This window comes from Lepisosteus platostomus, chromosome 9, assembly GCF_059453375.1.
Source record: "Lepisosteus platostomus isolate fLepPlt1 chromosome 9, fLepPlt1.hap1, whole genome shotgun sequence".
NCBI lineage: Eukaryota > Metazoa > Chordata > Actinopteri > Semionotiformes > Lepisosteidae > Lepisosteus > Lepisosteus platostomus.
The window spans coordinates 35,493,227-35,516,741 of NC_142619.1; the positions used below are offsets into that span (position 1 = coordinate 35,493,227).

General features: G+C 37.8%; 1 protein-coding gene across 3 annotated transcripts in view; it reads left to right on the top strand.

The window, feature by feature from the left end:
• The first annotated feature begins 1,290 nt into the window (after positions 1 to 1,290).
• LOC148654901 (glucoside xylosyltransferase 1-like) overlaps positions 1,291 to 23,515 on the top strand; it is a 32,959-nt gene continuing 10,734 nt past the window's right edge. For 2 of the 3 annotated variants that reach the window (XR_015941156.1, XM_088644812.1), the window contains exons 1-6: positions 1,291 to 1,691; positions 12,992 to 13,084; positions 16,900 to 17,095; positions 17,994 to 18,125; positions 20,197 to 20,448; positions 22,155 to 22,278. Coding sequence is in view for 2 of the 3 variants with exons in the window: in XM_088644812.1 (XP_088500938.1) it covers positions 1,474 to 1,691; positions 12,992 to 13,084; positions 16,900 to 17,095; positions 17,994 to 18,125; positions 20,197 to 20,448; positions 22,155 to 22,278 (1,015 nt within the window). In the remaining variant the exon portion in view is untranslated. The remainder of the gene's footprint in view (positions 1,692 to 12,991; positions 13,085 to 16,899; positions 17,096 to 17,993; positions 18,126 to 20,196; positions 20,449 to 22,154; positions 22,279 to 23,515) is intronic. The other variant, XM_088644813.1, reaches the window with a different exon arrangement.

Below are 23,515 nucleotides of genomic sequence, written 5' to 3' on the forward strand. Positions count from 1 at the left end.
AACTGTAACCAAATTTCAGGTTTTATCTAACTGTAAGAGACAACAAATACTGCAACTTCATAATATGATTTCAATCGCTATCATTTGTGATTTGCTGTCTACTGGATGCTTAAACAATACTTATCTTGGACTTCTCACTGGACAAAGTCTATATAATGCCCAAAAGCTAAATCTCTTCAAATTGCTGAGGTAGATAGCAGTACACATTGGAACACCTCATCTGTACTTAAGATTCCAAATAATAACTTATCTCTGATTAAGATGGATTAAATTTATTTGATCTCTGACTAAGTTTAATTTAAATCTGCCTACTGTCTTTTGTAGTTTCCAGGAAGAGGGATCAGCACAGTCTACTCGCAGATGTGTGGAGATAGTGTATATCTTTGTTCTATAGTTTGAGTTGCTCTACATCTGTGTGTCAATGTGGAACAAAGCAGGAAACAAGACTTCCTAGGGTGTTTCAACACAAGCCTTCTTTCTAAGGTGCAATGTTCTACAAAGCAAAATAGTTTTTTAACAAAGCCATTCAATATTTGTTGTGTAAATGGGACAGTACACCTGATATGGTAATTTAAACACAAATAGCTTAAACAAGAGGTTTTCACAGAGTTTACCAGTTTAAACATACATAGTATTCTAATGGATATAATTATTATAATTACATGCTCAAAGCAGAAATAAAAAAATGTTTAAGCTGTTGAGCCTGCTTCAGGCCCGACATTGTATTTTCATCTAGTTTTCAATGTGGAATCAATCTCTGCCTGTTCCTTATAATATTAATTATTACATATTTAAAGTTGAACTTAATTTAATATGTCTATGAAGCGTAAAGTCAGAGCAAACACATTGTGTAATTTCAGATGCAGATGCTGAAACACTTCCCTATTTTTTTAAGGGCATCCAGACAGGCATGGGCAGTGACAGGGGAACAACTGACCTTTACTATTCATCATAATTCAATTTTGTAAATAAAATCAAACATAAAAAAACCCTAATTAGATTTAAAATTGTTCAGCTTCCTCAACTGCAAGATCTCTGCAGAACTTATTTTATTTCAGATAATTGTTTTCCATACATACTGTATGAAAATAAATCTAATTTAAATCATTCATTGTTTTTTGAAGTTTTTTGAAGTAATGTTGTCTCCCCTAAAATTATATTCATACATGCTTAAAAGAGTAAAAACGTATCTGGTCTTTAGAAACATCTAGAATTCCCCTATAGATAAAGGCAGAGCTAGTTAACGTAGATGATGCATTGTTGAAATGCTTCTGAATGTCTGCTTTCTAGCTTCTTCCTCCCAGAAGCCAGTGCTGCCTACTAGCTTGACAGTCGTGGAGGAGGAGGAGGTAGTAGTTTCTCTGGTGTCTGCGGTAACCATAGGCAGTTGTAAGGCTTGCCTCTGTCGCTCTTCTCATGTTGGGAATTTTAGTTTAGAAATTAACGTTTGTTTATTGTTTTTTTTTCATCGAAATGCGGCGATATCTGCGTGTGCTGCTTGTGTGCATAGTGTTTGCTTTCTGCTCTATTTTGTATGTGTTCAGTGTACTCGCCTCCTCACTGGAAGCACAAGTCGGAGAGACGGGGAGGAAACCGCAGCACAGAACTGCTTTTCTGCAGGGGGACAGCGGGCACGGAGTCAGGAAAGGAGCGGGAAAAACAGGCCCCCAGAATCCGAGCTCGTACGACAGGTGAGGTGGTGGTGAAAAGGGAAGATCTACATATTTATCTTGATAAAACAAGCCCTGAAACAAAAGATGATTTAGAATTTAATTATTTATAAGGTTGTGTGGTGGTGGTGGTGGGGGGGGGGGTCGGTCATCCAGTATTGGTGACTTAAAAAACTGATCAGCAGATTGTACTTTTCAGAAGTTGAACTGCATTTCTACATTACAGATGCCTTGCGCTGATTTAGGGAAGATCGTGAATTAAGAGTTGTATGTATTTCACGCTGTTTAACGAACTTGCAGTACCTTTTAAACCAGTTGTGAACCACTTCATATGCAGTGCAGCCAGCAGGAGGCATCCTTAATGTTAAGGTGGTTCGACTCGAGTTAAATTGTCAGAGGAAACGCGAGACATTATCGCAAGCTTTCAATCCGAATAGAATAAAGGGTAAAGAACTGAATTCTGCAATACACTGTACATAGGGGAAGCCTTTTTTTAACCATGGTAACTTGTATTTGCTGTCCGTTTCGTTTAATTTACCTCTGTTTTCCTCACAGAGGCTAAGAAGGGTTAAGTAGGGGGGCACCACCTGGTGTGAGTGGTGCCCATTCAGACTGTTTAGAAATTATCCCCACACACCTCTCTATAGAATCATACTTGGTAATAAACCTAAAACGAACAGACTTCAGATTGCTGTAATGTAATATTTTAGTTGATGTTGACATGTATAAAATAAAACTTAACACATAAGTTGATGCTCGACAGATAGTGCTTTAAACGTCTTGAGCGCCTATCGTTTGTGTCCGTGGTGGCTCACGGGCTTCATGTGGTGGATACTGGTGATGTTTTGTTACACATGGTCCTGTTTGTATATGCACCAGATTGCTTTGCTTTGTAGTGCGTCATTTTCACAGTTCTGTTTAAGCAGGAAAGCTACCTTTTAAAAGAGGTTACAGACTGTGTGTTGACTTTTCACACCTCCAATAAATACTGTAAGGTCTTTTGACTGAGCAGTAAGGCTTCTGGAGTTCTTATACGATATCCTCCCTGATTGAGCGCCTGACTGACCAGCTTGGGAATACTGTATTAAAAGTTAAATTGTCTTGATTAACTGGCAAATAAGTCACACCAGGCCAACTGGTGCAGCCTTTGAGCATCAAAGAATGCTGTTTACTGCAAGAGTGCCAAGTTAATTTGCAATGGCTGGCCAGATTAGATTTATATGTACTTCAAGCAGACCATACATATAGTAAACCATCAAAATGCCATAACTAGACATAACCATAACTTAGTATTTGCTTGTAGTACTTATTTTTTTAACATACATGTATACTGATGCAATTATCCGTCATTTTATATTCTCTAGATGACAGAATATATCATATAAAGCACTTTTATTATTACTAACCATGATTATTTAAAATATTGTAGTGATATTGTACACTATTTAAATCTCCCTTCTGTTGAAAATAATTGATAAGACATTCTTCAATAATTGGTAAAAATAACCAAATAACTAGGTGCAACAACCTCTCCCTACACCAATGCTAGATTAGTACATTTTTCTAAAATGAAACAAATTTGTAAGACCTGTTTTTTGCTGTGCATAGCTTTTTTTTCTGCTAAACCAAAGACACCTTGTGATTTTTAAGATTGTGTTTGCCAAATGTGTTGCTGGTGGTTCAGGTGTTGCAAAAGCAAAGAAAACAAGGAAACCATTCCTTCCGATTGTAAAGTGTGAAGTGAGAGAAAGAATTGAAAGAGACAAGCACCTGAGAGACATTTGCACTGGCTTGAAAGTAGCTATGATGTACATATATGCAACAGTTCACAATTTTTATTTGTTTTGTATCTTGTTCACTACTTTAAAAGTTCAATGGGCTAATTATCATAAAATTGTAGTAGTGATTTTGAAAATTCTGTTACCTTAATGGTACTGTGATATTGGATGATTTGCAAGTAATGGGAATTTTTCTTTATTTGAAATTTCACAATATGGACAGCTTTTGGGGAATAAATTACCTTTGAAAATTGAGATATCCATGTGTATCAGCTGGTTTTGCTGTAGGACTGAAATTAGTTTTATGCATTATGGGATCAGTGATCAGCATCACTTGTAACCTCTGTTAGAGAGTCTAATAAAGCTAAGGCCGTGACCCAACAGTCACACTAAGCCCTAAGCCCTTCCTTCAGGACAGCACGTTTGTGACATAGAGCAGGAGTAGACTTAGGATGCAGCGTTTGGGTATTGGGATGCTCTCATATAACATCACTCATTGGTTAGGAATCACAGTTAAAATGCTTCCTGTTGTTGTCGGTTTTGCGCTGCTCCTTTTTCAGTGGCAAAGTGCGTGCTGGCAGAGAGTTTTTTGTTCTGTTCCATTCTGGGAAGTTTTACTAGCGCCATCTGAAAATCTAAATATACCGTATCATACGCTTATGTTGCACTTCCATCCATCCGTTTTCGAATTCCTTCTTTACAGGGGAGCCAGAGCCAATCCCAGCAAGCAAGCGGGGTAAGGCAGGGTACACCCAGAGCTAGAGACGCCAGTCCAACACAGGGCAGATAGAGAGCCAATTTCCCACTAACCAGTATATTGTTGACGTGGGGTCGTGGGGTTCCCACGTGAACACAGGGAACACAAACCCCAAACAGCACCCCAAAATGAGAATTGAACCCAGGGCCTCAGTGCTGTGAGGCAGAAATGCTAACCATGCCACCCTGTGTTGCACTTATTGATCTGTAATTACTTGGTTTGGTTACGTTGTTTTTATTGATATGTGCTGCTCATGTTGTTTTCCAATCAGTGGATTTGTATTGAATCACTGTTGGAAGAGGTTAACCCTTTATCATTCTTTGCTTTTGTTATATGGAAATACTGTCTTTTTTTCAGGTTCTTTGCAGTATACCTTTTATTTTTTACTGTATTGGCAGTTCATTATACACTTTTCCTTTAACTGCTCCCTGGCTCTTTTTTGAATGTTTTATAACACACTTTGTTTCTCCTTAAATTCCTTTGACCTTTTTACAAAAAATGGCATGAAAAATATTTTTTTTTTCTAATTACATTTTGTCTTTCAGATATTACAGTACAGTATATTTCTTTAGGTATGCGGGGAAAAGAAATTAGCTTGTAACCTTTACTGAAAATTAGTGGCATAAGGGACATTCAATATTTCTTATTTAGCATGCTAAAAATCTTTCCACAGATAAGTGCTTGTGCATATCTGCATATACCAAAAAAGTAATAGAGGACTGTCTTTATATTGCTTTGTTATTGCACTAAAATGGCTTTGTTTTCATGCATTTATTAGTTTATCATTTATTATGAGATCATCCATTAGGTTTCCTTATTTCACAGGACATGCCTATTATAAATCCTGTAAGGCCTGTTACTTTGAACCCGCTTTCGTGAACGAGATTTTTAAGCATATTATGTACACAATTACTGAAAAGTCATTTTATATAATGCAGAGGGTGTTTTTTTAATTCTTTATGAAGGACTGTTTTAAAATGGTCTTTAGCTTTAATTTTTAATTTTAATTTTAGTCTATCATATTTAAGATCAGCATCTTAATCTAAATGTTCCACCTACAGCCCAAGACAGGAAATCCTTGTTTTTGTTGCCTAAAATATCCACCAGCTGACCTCAGTCAGGAGATTTCACCTCACTTGCTTTTTGAGCTGTCCAGCTGTAAACCTAGGCTAAGCCTGTTGTATTTCTTCTGCTTATGGCTGGCCATTTCCCCTGATTATCTCAGTTGGACTCAACAAAGTCAGGGGTCTGCAGTAGCAATAAAGGTGGTTACATTATAGAGTCAGAAAGGAGGTTTAGACATTGGAAATGTCCTGAAAAAATACAGCAGTGCAATAGGTGAGATTTCTATTTAAGAAAGTAACAAGACTGCTGTGCCATTAATTTTTATTTGTCAGCAGCTGATTTTAGTGTTTATACCGTTAAATGGCATAAAATAAAAATAGTCAATTGTTGTCCTTATGACCAATAATGTAGGACCAATACAAGACCAGTCCTTGGTCACTTCATACCAGCTGAACCAGAAAATTGACATTTTTCTGGAACAGTTTACTTGTGCGTCATCATAATAAAAATGTGCCACAAGTCCACTTACCTTTAAGCTAGTGACACTGGAAGCACAGCCTGATGCATTGTCCTCTGTATCTGACAAGTGACATTGTAAGTATACCATCTGGGTGAAACTCTATTATACCTTTGAGCAAGATACTTCGCACAGATTGATTCAGTAAATGTTTGTCCAGGTCATCATTGTAAATGCTCTAATTTCACCTTGTGAAATAAATTATAAGTGCTACCCCTGCAACTCACAACTGGCAACCCACTGAAGCTAAGCAGGTGTGAGCCTGGTCAGTACCTGGATGGGAGACCTCCTGGGAAAAACTAAGGTTGCTGCTGGAAGAGGTGTTAGTGGGGCCAGCAGGGGGCGCTCACCCTGTGGTCCACGTGGGTCCTAATGCCCCAGTATAGTGATGGGGACACTATTCTGTAAACAGGTGCCGTCCTTCGGATGAGACGTAAAACCGAGGTCCTGACTCTCTGTGGTCATTAAAAATCCCAGGGCGTTTCTCGAAAAGAGTAGAGGTGTAACCCCGGTGTCCTGGCCAAATTTCCCATTGGCCCTAACCAATCATGGCCTCCTAATAATCCCCATCTATGAATTGGCTTCATTACTCTCTGCTCTCCTCCCCACTAATAGCTGATGTGTGGTGAGTTCTGGCGCACTATGGCTGCCGTCGCATCCAGGTGGATGCTGCACATTGGTGGTGGAGGGGAGACCCCATTACCTGTAAAGCGCTTTGAGTGGAGTGTCCAGAAAAGCGCTATATACCGTGTCTTGCGAAAGTATTCGGCCCCCTTGAACTTTTCAACCTTTTGCCACATTTCAGGCTTCAAACATAAAGATATAAATTTTTTATTTTATGTGAAGAATCACCAACAAGTGGGACACAATTGTGAAGTGGAACGAAATCTATTGGATTTTTGAAACTTTTTTAACTAATAAAAAAATGAAAAGTGGGGCGTGCAAAATTATTCGGCCCCCTTGCGTTAATACTTTGTAGAGCCACCTTTTGCTGCGATTACAGCTGCAAGTCGCTTGGGGTATGTCTCTATCAGTTTTGCACATCGAGAGACTGAAATTCTTGCCCATTCTTCCTTGCAAAACAGCTCGAGCTCAGTGAGGTTGGATGGAGAGTGTTTGTGAACAGCAGTTTTCAGCTCTTTCCACAGATTCTCGATTGGATTCAGGTCTGGACTTTGACTTGGCCATTCAAACACCTGGATCCGTTTATTTGTGAACCATTCCTTTGTAGATTTTGCTGTATGTGATAATGATAATGTGATAATGTTTCTTTATTAGCCCTATACAATTTCTTGCATTAGGAATGCATCTTTTCGCATACCCCAGCTTTTTCTCCATGGAGACACAGACACACAGACAGGGAGAGAAGCTTGGGGTCAGAGCGCAGGGTCTGCCATTGTACGGCGCCCCTGGAGCAGTTAGGGTTAAGGGCCTTGCTCAGGGGCCCAACGGAGTAGGATTCCTCTGCCGGCCGCGGGATTTGAACCGGCAACCTTCCAGTCACAGGCGCAGATCCTTAGCCACAGAGCCACCGCTCCGCCCTGATTGGGATCATTGTCTTGTTGGAAGATAAATCTCCGTCCCAGTTTCAGGTCTTTTGCAGACTCCAACAGGTTTTCATCCAGAATGGTCCTGTATTTGGCTGCATCCATCTTCCCCTCAATTTTAACCATCTTCCCTGTCCCTGCTGAAGAAAAGCAGGCCCAAACCATGATGCTGCCACCACCATGTTTGACAGTGGGGATGGTGTGTTGAGGGTGATGAGCTGTGTTGCTTTTACGCCAAACATATCGTTTTGCATTGTGGCCAAAAAGTTCGATTTTGGTTTCATCTGACCAGAGCACCTTCTTCCACATGTTTGGGGTGTCTCCCAGGTGGCTTGTGGCAAACTTTAGACGAGACTTTTTATGGATATCTTTGAGAAATGGCTTTCTTCTTGCCACTCTTCCATAAAGGCCAGATTTGTGCAGTGTAAGACTGATTGTTGTCCTATGGACAGACTCTCCCACCTCAGCTGTAGTTCTCTGCAGTTCATCCAGAGTGATCATGGGCCTCTTGGCTGCATCTCTGATCAGTCTTCTCCTTGTCTGAGCTGAAAGTTTAGAGGGACGGCCAGGTCTTGGTAGATTTGCAGTGGTCTGATACTCCTTCCATTTCAAGATGATCGCTTGCACAGTGCTCCTTGGGATGTTTGAAGCTTGGGAAATCTTTTTGTATCCAAATCCGGCTTTAAACTTCTCCACAACAGTATTACGGACCTGCCTGGTGTGTTCCTTGGTCTTCATGATGCTCTCTGCGCTTTCAACAGAACCTTGAGACTATCACAGAGCAGGTGCATTTATACAGAGACTTGATTACACACAGGTGGATTCTATTTATCACCATCAGTCATTTAGGACAACATTGGATCATTCAGAGATCCTCGCTGAACTTCTGGAGTGAGTTTGCTGCACTGAAAGTAAAGGGGCCGAATAATTTTGCACGCCCCACTTTTCATTTTTTTATTAGTTAAAAAAGTTTCAAAAATCCAATAGATTTCGTTCCACTTCACAATTGTGTCCCACTTGTTGGTGATTCTTCACATAAAATAAAAAATGTATATCTTTATGTTTGAAGCCTGAAATGTGGCAAAAGGTTGAAAAGTTCAAGGGGGCCGAATACTTTCGCAAGGCACTGTAAGTGTAAGCAATTACTATTATTATTATTATTATTATTATTATTATTATTATTATTATTACTACTTTAGTATCCCTACTTCAGGACCTGTAGAAAAACAATTTTGTTTTGTGTTGATCTCATCAACTTCTCTCCAAAAATGTCTATGGGTGATTTTTTGGTGTCTACCATTTGAGTGAATTCAGCTCCAACAAGTATAAATTGTTTCAATGAACCTGGAGGGATTTGAAAACAAAATGTTTCACAAATTTTGAAGGCTGGTCCCTAGGTTTCTTTAAGCAGTGATAACTATGGCTTTACTTTAAGAAGCACTGCCAAGTAAAGCAGCCTAAATTTGAACATAGGTGGAGTCTAATTAGCTTATTTTGTGATTTGAAAAGTAGTTACACCAGAGCTCATTTACAATTGTTATTACTAAGGGGTGTGTACACTTAGACAACCCATTTTTTTAGCTTTCATTTGAAATTATTTTTCACAATGCTTGAGCAATTGTTTTTCACTTGGAGGTTGTGTGTTTCAATGTTTAAATAAATGGAAAATCTAAATTAATGTGTCTTGATTTAAGACTGTTAGGCCACAAAATATATAACTTTGGTAAGGGTGTGTATACTGTCTGTAAGGACTGTACATAAATAGCTATTTTGGTATTTATATTGAAGATCTATGCCATGTAATGTAGGAAGTGTTAGATTAAAGACTTCAAGTGTAATTGGCAATTTGTGCTGTGCTCCCCTCTCCATTCAACTGGTCCAAGCTGGAGTGTGCATTGCCTTGAAAGAGTTTTGCATAAATCAGTGGCTGGGGGATAGATGTATATATTTATCATTCTCATTAAATATGATGAAAGCACACTTTTAAGAAATACAGGGTCAGATTCTGGGAGATTATGGCTGTTGACCAAAGTAGAGGGAAAAAGAATATCTGGGAAGGGGCCCAACACTTCTGAGACCCAGAAATGTCATACAATTCTATTATATAATTTATGATGCTACATGGAAAGTTGTTTGCATATGTATTTTACGATGTTTGTCTGTCTTCTGTCCTATTTCAATTTGTACTGTATATGTTGTATGTATGTCTCATCTGTGTTCTTGCTGTACTGATAGCAAATTCAACAAATTGTTGTGTGGCAATAAAGAATAATCTAATGTCAGAACAAGGAAGAAAAGTGTTGGACAGATCACTGTAGTCATTGGATGTTTTTTCTTCTTAATTAGTAGTTGAGACTCTGAATTTAGAGAGTACCTTATAGCTACTGGGAAACAATCACAATGGCAATGTACCCACAAAGAATACAATACACTTTAATGATTCTTAAGGCACAAGAGAATAGATATATGAATGGATGTCATGACTTGTGCTAGTGTCCCAGTTCTTGGCCTACCATTGATGGGCTGTGAGATCTTGCCAGGTTAAATATTTCTGGCTGTGAACACCCTAGACCGTGAGCAAAAGGGTGCTTATTTATTCCAGCATTCAACATACAGTCTGTAACTGTATCTTGTGGATGGGATCTCTCCCGGCTCCCAGATGTGCTGGTGGTTCTCTTTTGGAGAAGCCTGCACTGTCTACTGTTCTATTGTTCGTTCCTCAGAACATCTAACTAACACAGTCACTTAAATTCCTCTTCCTCTCTTCAGATGACCTCTTCTGTCTTCAATCTCGGGAAGGCTGGAATGGATTAATTCTTCTCAACTACTCCGTGTTTCTCCATTACATGAAACGCATACGTGTCCCTTACATATAGAGACACCCTGGTGTGCTTAACTTGGGTTAACTCTTTGATTTGAATTAACCATATTGCCCCTAAGGGAATTTGTCTTGCCCATGAAGAGCTCATAACATATAACATATGAGACAGTAATACAATACAGCATCAGTTAGTAAGTTAGTAAATTTCAAGCAAAGACTCAACCATTAAGACTAAGGAACTTTCAAGATAATTTAGGAATAAATTAATTTTTAAACACAGATCAGGAGGGGGGAACAAATTAATATTTTAAGTCTCTTAATATCCCTGTGAACTGAATGCACTCAATCCTCAAGAAATGGAAGGTGGATCACACCAATGCATTGATAAGGCCATCCCTCCAAACTGCTGGGCAAGGAGAAAACTGGTTAGGGATGTGAGGGCAGAGGTAACTTTGAAAGAGAACATTGAGAGTTCAGTGGCTAAGATGATAGAAAATGGCCAAGGTCAGTAATTCTCAGGCCACTCCATAAAGCTTGTGTGGTAGAATGCAAGCCAGTTTGAAATTTTACTTTTAGTTTGCAACAAAGCCTTTGATTTGTGATATTGCAAATATGTGGCAAAAGCTTCTGTAGGTCAGACTAAATTTCTGATGTAGTTGCACAGCCTTACGTTTAGTGCAGGCCTGCACCGTTCCATATGCTGGCCTACAGGAAGATAATCCAGTTACTCCACAGTCGCCTTTTTCTCTCCTCTGCGGTTGACACCAGTGTGTAGTTCCAGGATCAGCCATTCCACTCCCAGTGTGTCTCCGTGACAAATGCCTGTTGTGACCGCTAACAGTGACCACTAAAATATTTTTTTTCATAGTTAAAGGTAAGATGAGAAAAAAAGTAATATTTAAGTAGTTTGTCATTTACTCAGAATTCTTTTAATTTTCTTTCCCAACCTAATTACACCCACTCCTCAGGCTGTGTAAAGATTCTGTTCTGTAAGTCTTTATGCAACCTGAATTTTATGTAAATTTGTCAGAAGCACTATATTGGATAACTCAGTTAGAAATGGATGTTCTGTTCAAGTCACTTCACTGCTCTGTACCATTAGTAATTAAATACAAAACACACAGTAAATAACATCATTTGGGTGCTCCCCTGACACAATTATTCAAAATTCTCAAAGAAAAAGCATTTTGTGAGATGCGATAATATGCAGAGTTTGCCCAATGTGTGTGAAAAGAAAGCAAGACTGAGTATAAGATTGAGCCAATGCTGGTGGTGACCACTAACTCTATGCTATTCATCTATGGAAGGAACCTACCACACTACTTGTATATCTGAAATAGATGTTATATTTAAAGTCAAATTTGCACAAGTCTTGTCTTCTGTAACCTAAAAGAGTGGGTGTGCTGGTAATTTGCATAAAAACTGTGTTGGGTGTTCTGAGTAATTCTACAGAAGTATGAATTGGCCTTGCCCTTCTGTACATGTAGCACTAGGATTTAGGCCAAATTCATACTTCTTGAGCAAATAAAACATTTATTGTCAGACTACAGGATCTGTTCACTGGATCATGTAATACAGAACAAAGAAAGACTGAACACAGCACTGTGTATATTTATAAAACTCCCCTTTTTGTTATTATTTGCTTAGCAGATGCCTTTATTAAGACAGCATACAGCATAGAATTCACAATGATCAAGGTGCAATTGTGCAAGTATAATATGGTAAAAATAAAAATTAAGTTAATAAATTGAGAGTAACTATACTGTACATGGAAGAGCAATGCAAGTGCTGATTAAACAGTATGAAGTGAAACTGTAGCCAGTGAAGGCAGGATAATGTTAGCTCCCTATTGGTATGTATTCCACTGTTGACGGTGAAAAGGTGTCATTTGTAAGTTTTTGATTACACTTCCCATTACCAAGTATCATAACTTCTTTTTTACAAGTATCTCTATTGCATTTTACACCAACAGATCTTTTAAACTATTACAGAATAAGCAAATTGTTCATACAGTGTTTCATGTCAGAGTAATTTATGGAAAGAAAGATAATTTCCAATCCCTTTCCCATGTCCCTCCCAAATCTTCCCTCAAAAAAGTAAAACTAAAGGCATGAGACGCAGACACAAAATACAGAGAGCAAAGCAAAGTACTAATGATATTAAGCCAAAAAAGGTGGAAGGCCAGTCCTATCAGGTTTCACCTGAATAACCAGCTGATAACAGATTGAGGTCTAGGGTCTGGAAGGGAGGCTCAAAGTCTCAAAGACTTTAAAAAGTTAACTGTATTTAATTATCTTAAATTTAAGAAAATTCATCATCCCTCTGATCCATTAAACAAATTTGGAAGGGACAGTTTGCTTCTGGTTAAAGAAGACAAGGTGTCTTGCAAGGAGAGTTGCAAAATCACATGACCTCTTTTTGCCTCCTGAATTTTGATGTTATTGTTCCTACACTTTTTGCACCTATTGCACTACTTCTCAGAATTGACATTCCAAAGTGACCACATGATTACAAACGTGACTTTAACAAGATTGCCGTTTTTGTTTTTGGTTAAAAATTCTTATATTTGTTCAAATTATTTAGATTCTCCCCTTTAATTTTAGTCAGATCACTATTTGTAAAAACCTTTTTTTATGAAAGGTTTTTAGCATTGTAAAAATATATTTTCACAGTTTGACAACTGCTTTGTGTATCTACTAAATCACAGAACTTATGTGAGTTTTTATTATTATTTGGAAAATGGTCTTATGGAGATATTTTTGATACTGAGATAAAATATCTGAAATAAGTGTGAGCGCTATTTTATGTGGAGCCTGTTTTTGTCTCGTTCTGTCAGGTGTAAGAGTTTGTCAGTGTCTTACTGGAATCCCTATTGGAGACCGCCCCCTGGTGTTTGTGGAATGAACTGCTTTATGGAATCGGCTTTTAGGTAGGCCTGGCTGACATAGTATATACGGTATAAGGTTTATTCTTCAAAAACAAAATTGTCATTACGTTTTTAGACTTAAATACAATTTTGTATATAGTTTTATAACTATAAATGATATATAATAAATTGTTGTAGTAAAATTCCACTGGTGTATTTCTGCTTGGTCTACTACTGAATGTTCAATTCTGTTTTTACATAACTATAATGAAAAGTCTTTTTGATGTTGTAGTCTTTATAAATATTCCCCAGCTATTTTGTTTGCTTATAATTTGTAAGCGATAACAGTATGAAGGTATGAAAGCTTAAAGGAGACGAGGATGTTGTGGTTCAGTGTAGGTGGTTATGAAATCACTGTGAGCGTTTTACATTTATGTCCAGAGCATTTCATAAAGCATTTTGTTTAACAGTCACACAGTAATAAACATTATGAGTTTTTGAGTAACCCAGCGAAGTTAGTTTTGGGAAAAAATGTTAATCTCCAATTTGTATCAAGTTTGTGGAGACAAATTACTGCACAGAAATGGAAAATCCACATGAAATCTATGACGATTGTGTATAATATCACTTAGTTAATGTAGCAGTTGTATTTTTTTCACTTTGAATTGCCAGTTATTTTCTGTATGCACTTAATTTGGAATTTGGTAGTTACATGTTGGTCACATCTGGGGCTATGCGCCCTGCAACATGGAGGAGACAGGGAGAGGTACAGCACTGATTGGTACAGCGGTGCCTCTCTGATCAACAACACGGGAAGCTGGCAAGTACCTGGGAAGCCTCTGAGGGTAGCTGTATCTCTGCAAGCCCAGAGAGCTCTGGCCAGCTCACCCCAGCCCTGCAATCCACGGCGCTGTGCCAGCTGTGTGCCGCCCCTGGGGGAGTTGTGGTCACAGCCCAGGCTTGAACCTACAATCTCGGCATCTTGCAGCTCAACCTGCTCTTGAGCGAGAGCCTTGGTTGGTTTAGCCACTCCAGTGCCAAGTTGTTGTTTTTATCAGGTATTTAACACCTAAAACGAACCGAACAGCTCACTCTCTTCAGAGGTGACTGTTTACTGTGTAGACTCTCAGAGGAATTGGTGGCTCATAAGCTGCAAAATGCAATGTTTTTAACAAGAAAGAAAAATGTACGTGAACATTGTTTTGGAAAAGCAGATGTCCTGTAAAGCAATAAAACGTCTTTGTAAAATGTGTTTAAAGTTGTAAATGCCATACAGAGCATTTTGTGCATGGTTGCATATACACAGGGGACTTTGCCTCTTGCTCTGGACTCTGCCCATCTAACTCATTTGGTGCAAGTTGATATTTGATCTGAGGATCTCATTTAAAAGTATTTTAAAGCCAGTCTCCCACAACTCTTTCTGTAAAATAATTGATTGGGGTTTTAGTTAAAATTGTTCTTCCCTATGGTTTGTACTTGTGGTCCCTGGTCTTGTTTCACTGTTGATTCTATTAATAGTATTATCAACCATTAGGCTGACTTTGCCAAAGGCTTTGAAGATGATTGAATTGGGTCCTCTTGAGGACCACACAATGTTCAGTTCCTTCAGCTTGTCAGTGTAGGACATTCCTTTAAGCCTGGGAATGTATTTGGTTGCTACATGTTTTTGTAGTGTGACTGTGAATTGTAAACAGTGTGCTAGATATGATTGTTCTAGTCCTGAACATTAGTGGCGTCTCTGTTTCACGGTTTCCCATTGTGTATCTGTTGCCCGTTTTTGCTTTGTTGTTGTAATACTATGTTGTTTACATTAAATATTTGCCAGGTTTTTACCCAATCATGAATTTTGTCTAAAACAGTTCAAATTTCAATTACCACTTCTAAAGTGTTTGATCAGTTTTTACTGTCTCTGTAATCTCTAAACTTCACTAGTTTAGTAACTGTAAGAGAATGTGCACAATTGATATACATTTGGAAGATTTATGATCCTAATGTAGATCCCTGTGGTACTCCACTAACATTCAGTAATGTTCAAATTGACAATTCATACCTTAGGAACAAGTAATAGGTTTATTCCATGCTGAAAAAAAGAAGAAAGAGAACAACGTTTCGGCCGTGGAGCCTTCTTCAGGTGTGAGAGAGACAGGGCCCTGTCTCTCTCACACCTGAAGAAGGCTCCACGGCCGAAACGTTGTGTTCTCTTTCTTCTTTTTTTCAGCATGGAATAAACCTATTACTTGTTCCTTTGCAGCCTACGCATGCTGACGCAGCTACCCACCTGAACTAATTCATACCTTATCTGTACTGTTTTCTGTCCATTAGCCAATTCTAAAACTAAATATTTGCATTACATTGAATGCCTACCATTTGCAATTTGAGAGTTAATGTTTTATAAGGAGCTTTATCAAAAGCCTTCTGAAAATCGGAACACACCCACTCTCCAGGTTACATAAGGGTTCATTTCCTCAAGTTTTAATGTAACTCAAATCTTATGTAAGTTAGCGACCTTTTCTTAGCTGTCACTTGAATATATAGAGAGAATTCCAGTTCATAATGTTACAGCAATTGTCTGTTATTTACCCTTGCTGTGTCTGAGTGATGAAAGAGGGACAGGAGAGCAAAATTACAGGCTCACTCAGGGTTTGTTGTCCTTAAATGGTTAACAGGTTTGTGTGCTAATCACAGAGGTGTGTAGAGCACAAGAGACAGATCATAGTAGAAGCTACTGTAGCAATTCATGAAATAGAGAAAAAAAGCTTCTGCCATTTAAGCAAGGACAACTGAAATAAAGATGAGTGAAAGAACATTTTAAAACCCTATGATGAGAATAATTGAACACCAAATTTAGCATTCACTTAAAAATATACATCACAATAAACAAATGAGAATGACCTTTTAACAAATTAATATAAACTGCATTTTTAATTAAGGTTTAAAGGCTTAAACTTAAATTTAAAGAATTAAATAAATCAATTGGATGCTTCCCTGACATGATTCCAATCCAGAAGAGTAAAACAGAGACCTGGTGAAAACCACATTACACTTATTTTTGCACTGTACATCTGGGGAAGAAGCTTGCTCTTTACTTACTCTTATCTTAACATGAAAATTTTATTATGGAACCCACAACAGATTTTTAAATTAAATTTGTGTAAAGAGTTTTCCACAACCCAGGAAGAAGATGTAAATCATTCTTTGTATCTTTTATGGTTGTTCAGGGCATATTTTTTCTAAAGGTTTTGTTTTAAATGACAAGGTCACAAAATACTTCAAAGTGGCCTTATGTTTATAATGGTGTCTAGAGATCATATCACCCCTCACAAGACTCATAGTCATTGATGCAAGCCTAATTTGTACAGCCACTTGAGACATGCCCTTGTTCTTTACTGGACCTCCCCTTGACAGAACAGAGCATGCCTCTTCCATTTCCTGCACAGTAGCTGGATAGGAACGTTAATGAACTTGTGAGGCCCAAATTAACTGCAACTGAAAAGATTATAGATCTTAGACGTAAAACAGAAATGTGGTATTACAAAAACTAAATAACTTTTACAACACAGTGCTTTAGATTTCTCTTGAAGATACATCAGTTTATATACCAAATTTTGCTTGAACTATTTACTCATTGCTTAACTACCTGTTATTCTGTTGCAAAGAGTTAGAATTCTGTTTCACTACTCATGTTTTATCATAGGTTCACTTGAGCTATTTAAAGTATTACTCCTTTTTTCAGTTTTGTTTTAGTGTATTATTCTTCCTTGCTGTAAAGCAAGAAGCGCCTTGTTTGGAGGAGCATGGTTAGTTATTAGTCTAGGTGTTTGAATATTGATTAATATGACTTAATTATGTTAGAAATAATTATATATTTATCATCACAGATACGTGAATAAAGAGCCAGGTGACTCTGAAGTGTCCAAGAATTCTCCCAAACCAATGCATCTTGCAGTGGTGGCCTGTGGACAGAGGCTAGAAGAGACTGTTACAATGCTGAAGTCTGCTGTCATTTTCAGTTTAAAACCTCTGCAGTTTCACATCTTTGCAGAAGATCAGCTTCATGGGAATTTTAAAGAAGTGGTAAGAAAGACGATTTTTCTTTTGGCTCCTATACTGGTTGAATTAGTTTTCTCAGTTTGTTTTCAGAAGATTTACTTCTCTCAGTAAGCCATTTCAGTCTGCTTCTAACAGAGTGTGATACAAATCCAAACGTTTCCCAAAATGTAGTTTGATGACATCTAAAGTTTTTTTTTTATTCTACACATTATATAACTGAAAGCTTGGAGCTTTCCTCTGTTGCTCGAGGTTTCCTTTATACAGACCATGAGAAAATTCTTATTTAGAAAACATTGTGAACGTTATTGTGTGACATTGCATTATGTTGTGGTGTTAAATGGAAAGTTTCTCCATTCTCTGTATTATTCACTGCCTTTGGTGATCTCAGCTCAATTTAAGCAAATTGGTCTGTGCGAGAGAATGACACTTAATTTATTAAATCAATTGGATAACATATTATAAGTGATTGAATAAATATTGATTGAACCAGAATAAAGTGGTCTGCTAAAACAATATAGGTTAATGGCCAGAGGCATTGTTAGTTTGTGTAACAAAACAATACTTTAAAGATGGATTCTTTTTCTACAAAAAAACTTTCAGTGATATAAAAAGTAAGTAGTTAAAATGGCATGAACAGTTAATGGTAGTGCTACTGAGGTTTTTGAGTTTTTGAATATTTTGCAAAGATGTTAATATCATTTTAAATCCTCACAGAGAAACATCATACTTAACCTGTTGTAAATAAAATGACAAAGCAATTAAAATGTTTTTCTTTCCCCATATGTATAGTAAAAAACAATATGACAGTTAGGTTTAATTTCTGTTCATTTTTGTATTCACTAGTATAAAGGTTGAAATATTTTTCAGACTTAAAGGAACACATGATTCATTTTATTATTTTTAATTTCTTACTTTGATACAGCTGGAGTCATGGCCACAGCAGTTTCGTCTGAAGTTTAACTACACGGTTTACTCCATCACATTTCCCAGTGAGAATGCAGCCGAGTGGAAGAAACTGTTCAAGCCCTGTGCTTCACAGAGGCTCTTTCTGCCTGTAAGTTTGCAGTAAACACACTTTCGGACATACAAGTTTCATTTGCCAGTTGAACAAAATGCAAAGCAGAGTGAGCAAAAAGTATTGCAAAAAGAGTGGCTTTTCTTAGAAAGTAACCAGCAGCCATATCATCCTGCAGCTCACAACTGACAGCCCACTGAAGCTAAGCAAGTGTGAGCGTGCTCAGTCCCTGGATGGGAGACCTCCTGGAAAAAACTAAGGTTGTTGCTATAAGTTGTGTTAATGGGGCCAGCAGGGGGTGCTCAACTTGCAGTCTGTGTGGGTCCTAATGCCCCAGTATAGTGATGGGGACACTATAATGTAAAAAAAAAAAAGGCGCCGTCCTTTGGATGAGACATAAAATCGAGGTCCTGACTCTCTGTGGTCATTAAAAATCCCAGGGTGCTTCTCGAAAAGAGTAGGGGTGTTACCCTGGTGTCTAGGCCATATTTCCCATTGACCCTTCCCAATCATGGCCTCCTAATAATCCCCGTCTCTGAATTGGCTTCGTCACTCTGTTCTCCTCCCCACTGATGGCTGGTGTGCGGTCAGTGTACAGCTCATTATGGCTGCCGTCGCATCATCCAGATTGCTGCACATTGGTCGTGGTGGAGGGGATCCCCATTACCTGTCAAGCACTTTGAGTGAATTGTCTAGAAAAGTGCTATATAAGTGTAAGCAATTATTATTATTTATTAGAAAGTACATAGGAATGATTGAGAATTAAAGGGTGATACATTCAGCTGCAAATAGAACCTTGATTTCCTATACAATAAAAGGGGCATTTTGAGTATTTGTAAGGGGCCTTATAATTAATTTGTTTGTCTCCTGTGAAGGTGAAATTTGTTTGGGGGGATTTTCACCTCTTCACATAACACACCTCACACTACTTACTGAAGTGGACTTACTCTTATAAATCAGTCCATCATGGTCCTTTTTGTTTAGCTGGTCATGCTCTGTTCCCGTCTTCCTTTTTACGCTAAAAACCACCTAGGCTGCTACTTTCTCAAAAGTCACACAGACGTCTCGTTCAGATGGCCGTGCTCCCTCTCATCATGCTGTCTATAACATCTGTTAATAACCAGTCCCCTCTGGGAATTGTGCTGGAACCTATTCACTTTCTGGGAGACACGCTGCAACATATGCGAGGGCCTAACTTCTCCGAGTCATCTAGGACTCACGCACTGGCCATTTTGTAGGGAAACAGGCTGTACACAGCTGACGCCAATCCCCTGATTTCCTCTTGCATATGTGCTCTCCTGCACACACCATTGACACATGGGTGAAGGAGGTTTAGGCTTGTGACTGACAATTTCAGTGCAACGACTGATAAAGATCATTGGTGTCTTGTAAATATCTTTGATTTGTTCTGTGTATAGTTGATTACTTTAAAATATAGTTTATAGTCAAATCTAAAGTCTAACAAATGAACCTCTAGCTGTTTTAATCTGTGTGCCTTCTTATCCTTGGCAGAAGCACAGCAGTGTTTACAAGTGACTACATAGCCTCATAACAGGCAGACAGAATTCTTGTCTTGTAATTCCTTGTAATTACTCGAATTCTAGAACAGAAATTATAGAGTTCATGCGTACGTTATTTGAAGGATCTCCGAAAATTACTTTTCCTTTTATTAGTGGTGTTCAGTCAATTTTGCACCAACACAGGTAAGTCTTGGCAGTAGTCTGAATTTTATACTTGAGGTATAGCTCACATCATCCACTCTAAAGAGAGGCTAATACTGTTTTTCCTTTACTGCCTTTTGTGCTATGCCTTTAATGTTCTCTGTTGTTTCTGCTTAGAATGTTTGCAGTGCAAATCATTACAACAGAACTAGCTTCTGAAATGAGTTTTTATGCTGAACATGAAGCAATGCAGTGGAGAAGCCAATTTTTGCTGCTGCATTAACCTGCTTTTCATTGTCATAATTGAAGGAAGCTCCTAATTGGAATCAAATGTTAAAATGATCTTTTTGGCAGGAAATGCTACAACAATCCTGCGTAATGTTGCTGGATTTACATAATGTTTTCAATGATGCAGCACTGATTACCTCTTGTGTTTAAATGTTTTTCAGATAATCCTTAAGGACGTGGACTCTTTGCTGTATGTTGACACAGACATTTTATTCCTACAGCCGGTAGATGAGATTTGGTCTTTTCTCAGTGAATTTAACTCTACTCAGATTGCTGCCATGGCTTCAGAGCACGAAGAGCCCCGTATTGGATGGTATAACCGGTTTGCCAGGCATCCTTTTTATGGAAAGACTGGTGTGAACTCCGGTGTAATGCTAATGAATATGACTAGGATTCGACAAAAACATTTTAAGGTACTTTCCATTTTGTTTGAAGTCTGATTCTCTGCCACACAGGCTTATGGGGGTTTTAAAGTGTCTAGAAACAAGTATAAGTTTACGTAATTAAAAGTTGCACTGGCAGTATGTCATTTTTGCGAAGTGCATTCTTGTATAAGAAATGGAATGCAGCATTTTCTCTTGAGTTTTACCAGATCACTGCAGGTCAGTGCCAGATTATTGTAGTATTGGATTATTTTCTAACCCATTTTCCCCTTTTAATACAGAACAGATTATTTTTTATCCCAAACCATCAAAATCCTGCTTTCCTATTTCTTATTATGAGTATATTTTTTCTTATGTAACTGTACTACAGGAATCCCTCAAATAATGCATATCTCCTTATCATGTTTTTGTATTGGTTAATTTGGTTTGGTTGGTAATATGGTTTATTTGGGATCATTTTTCACTTAAAGCGGCCCTTCGCACAGATTGATGGCAAATCTGGTGGCCGATTACTTCACTGAGTGGTATAAATTGTGGGAATACGCAAGAGCGGATGAACACGAGAAGTACTCTTATCCATCTCATTATCATCGACATTATCCATCTGTCCATCCATCCATTTCAGGAAGCAATGGGCACAAGGCAGGATACACCCTGGATGGGGCGACAGTCCATTGCAGGGCACACACAGACACAAAACATGAACATACTCGCGCCACGGTCAATTTTTCCAGAAGCCAGTTAATCCGCCTGGATGGTGGGAGAAAATAGACCACCTCAAGGAAAGTTACACAAATGTGGAGAACATGAAACATAGATAACACCCCAGGTCTGGAATTGAACCCAGGGCCCCAGCACAGTGAGGCAGTAATGCTGGCCACTGTACCACCTTGTTCACTGTGTGAGCATTACCATGAGTGGAACGCATGTGCAAATTGATACCAGTGCTCTGCAAATGGAAAACAAAACCTTCATCTTATCTTTGCTTTATTTAAGACAGCCTTTTCAGAAGCAAATGTAACTTATTGCTTTATTTGAGGAATTACTGTGTTTGCTGAAAGATAAGGAGAAAGTGTTCATTTTCATGAAAAGCTTAAAATATAATGGCTTTTTAGTTAAATTATTTCTCAAAAGAAGAAAGAAAAGAGAAAAGAAAAGCTTTTGAATTACCATCCTATTGCTCATTCTGACTCCTTGTTATTCCATTGCTGGCCAGAAGATGTCATAGTTGTCATTCTGCTGAAAGAACTGTTCAGCTTAATTGTGAAACCTTCAATGCTGAGAAAAGGTTTCTAGTACAGTAGCTTGTTACAACATGCTAACAAGCACTTTCTTTAATGCTTACCACCTATTTGAAAGTTAATATTTTATGTGTGATTAGTAATTAGCTATAGCTCTTATATTATGGCTATTGACAAGTTATTCTTTTATCTGTACCTTTATTCATGATTAAGGGTATTTAGGATATTAAGAGTATATTTTAAAAATGTTACTTTAGTCAAGGTTCGGGTCTGTCACCAAGTGTAAATTGTCAGATTAGGTCTCCTATAGCTTTTACACTTGGGACTTTGTAGTTCTGTATTTAGGAATGTGTGCTTTTATGTTGTTTATGTATGTTTTGAAAAGATGGCTTTTTAGAAAACTTTAATATTATTTATTAATTTGCTTGTAAGTATCACAAATTATAAATTTGAGGTGTAAAAATCAAAGGTATCCCTTCTCTGGCCATTTCACAGAATGATATGACTACTGTTCATCTTCATTGGGATGAGCTGTTAATGCCACTACTTCGAAAGTACAAGCTGAACATAACCTGGGGAGACCAAGACTTGTTAAACATCATCTTTCACCACAACCCAGGTAAACTTTGTACATTATTCATTTGTTGACTTTTACAAGAATACATTATAGCAGACAGTGTCATAGAAATTGAAGAATGCAGATTCTTAAATGATCATAAATATCTATGTACTGAGCTAAACCATGAACTTTACCTTTTGTGGTGTCTTGTGGTCTAAATTGCAGGTCAGTCTGCATAAGTGTTTTTGTTTAAAGAAAAGCAAATTAGTTTAACACACTAGAACTGAAAGTACAACACACTTTAGGAATAACGAACCCTCTTTTCTAGCTAATCACAAAGAATATAACCAATGTTATACATTAAAATGTTAAATTAATTTAATTGTCTAGAACATGTATTATTCGTCCTGTGGTTATTGTTCCTAGGGCAAGAGGGTAAGGGCCACCTTGAAAACATTGAGCCAAACATTGACACTGATTTTAACGCCTTTGTTGTATTAAACAAAGCCTTTTCCATGCAGCTGGAAGTTTGTTTGCTCTGCAAGACAGCTGTGTTTCTACTTTGTTTTTTATATATTGATATAACTATTAGCTGCAGTCCCGTTAAATATGTTATATTCTCAGAATGTTCTTTCAGTATGTCCTTTCGCCACCGAGAAGTGTCAGCTCCAGCATAAGTTATTAATGGCTGTGACAATGACAAGGGAATCTAAAATTCAGAACTATATTTTCATATTGGAAAATACTAATTTTTATGTCACAGTAAAGCAGAATCCTGGTGATTACAGAGGACCCTCTTTGGTTTTGAATGTGTGCGTGAGTGAGGTGTCAGTGTGAGTACAAATTCACATTGGGAGATCTTGCATTAGAATGACTGACAAGAATGATAGCAGTTTAATGAACATCTCTACAAACCACAAATTTCAGAGCAGAATTATTTTGTTTAGTGCTGTTAAACCTGGCGATGGCTAAGGGCTGCAAATATAAGTGGACTTTCAAAATTGGTACTAGCACACCTCCAGTGTAAGTGAAATGGATCAGGTTAACCTGTTTCAGAAGTAGGAACATTTTTTAATCCTTGTCACTAGCATTGTATTGATACTTCTGTTCCTAACTCTTGTGGTCACTCATCAGTAAGAAGGGATAAAGTTTTTGGGTCAGATAACTAATCACAATTCTATAAAACCCTGCTCTTACCATTTGCTTTCTTTTTTTAAAGTTGTGGATCTGAAATCCTGCAGTGATGTTTTTGCATCGTATGCAATAAGCCTACAAAGCTTTTTACTCAAATTTGGGT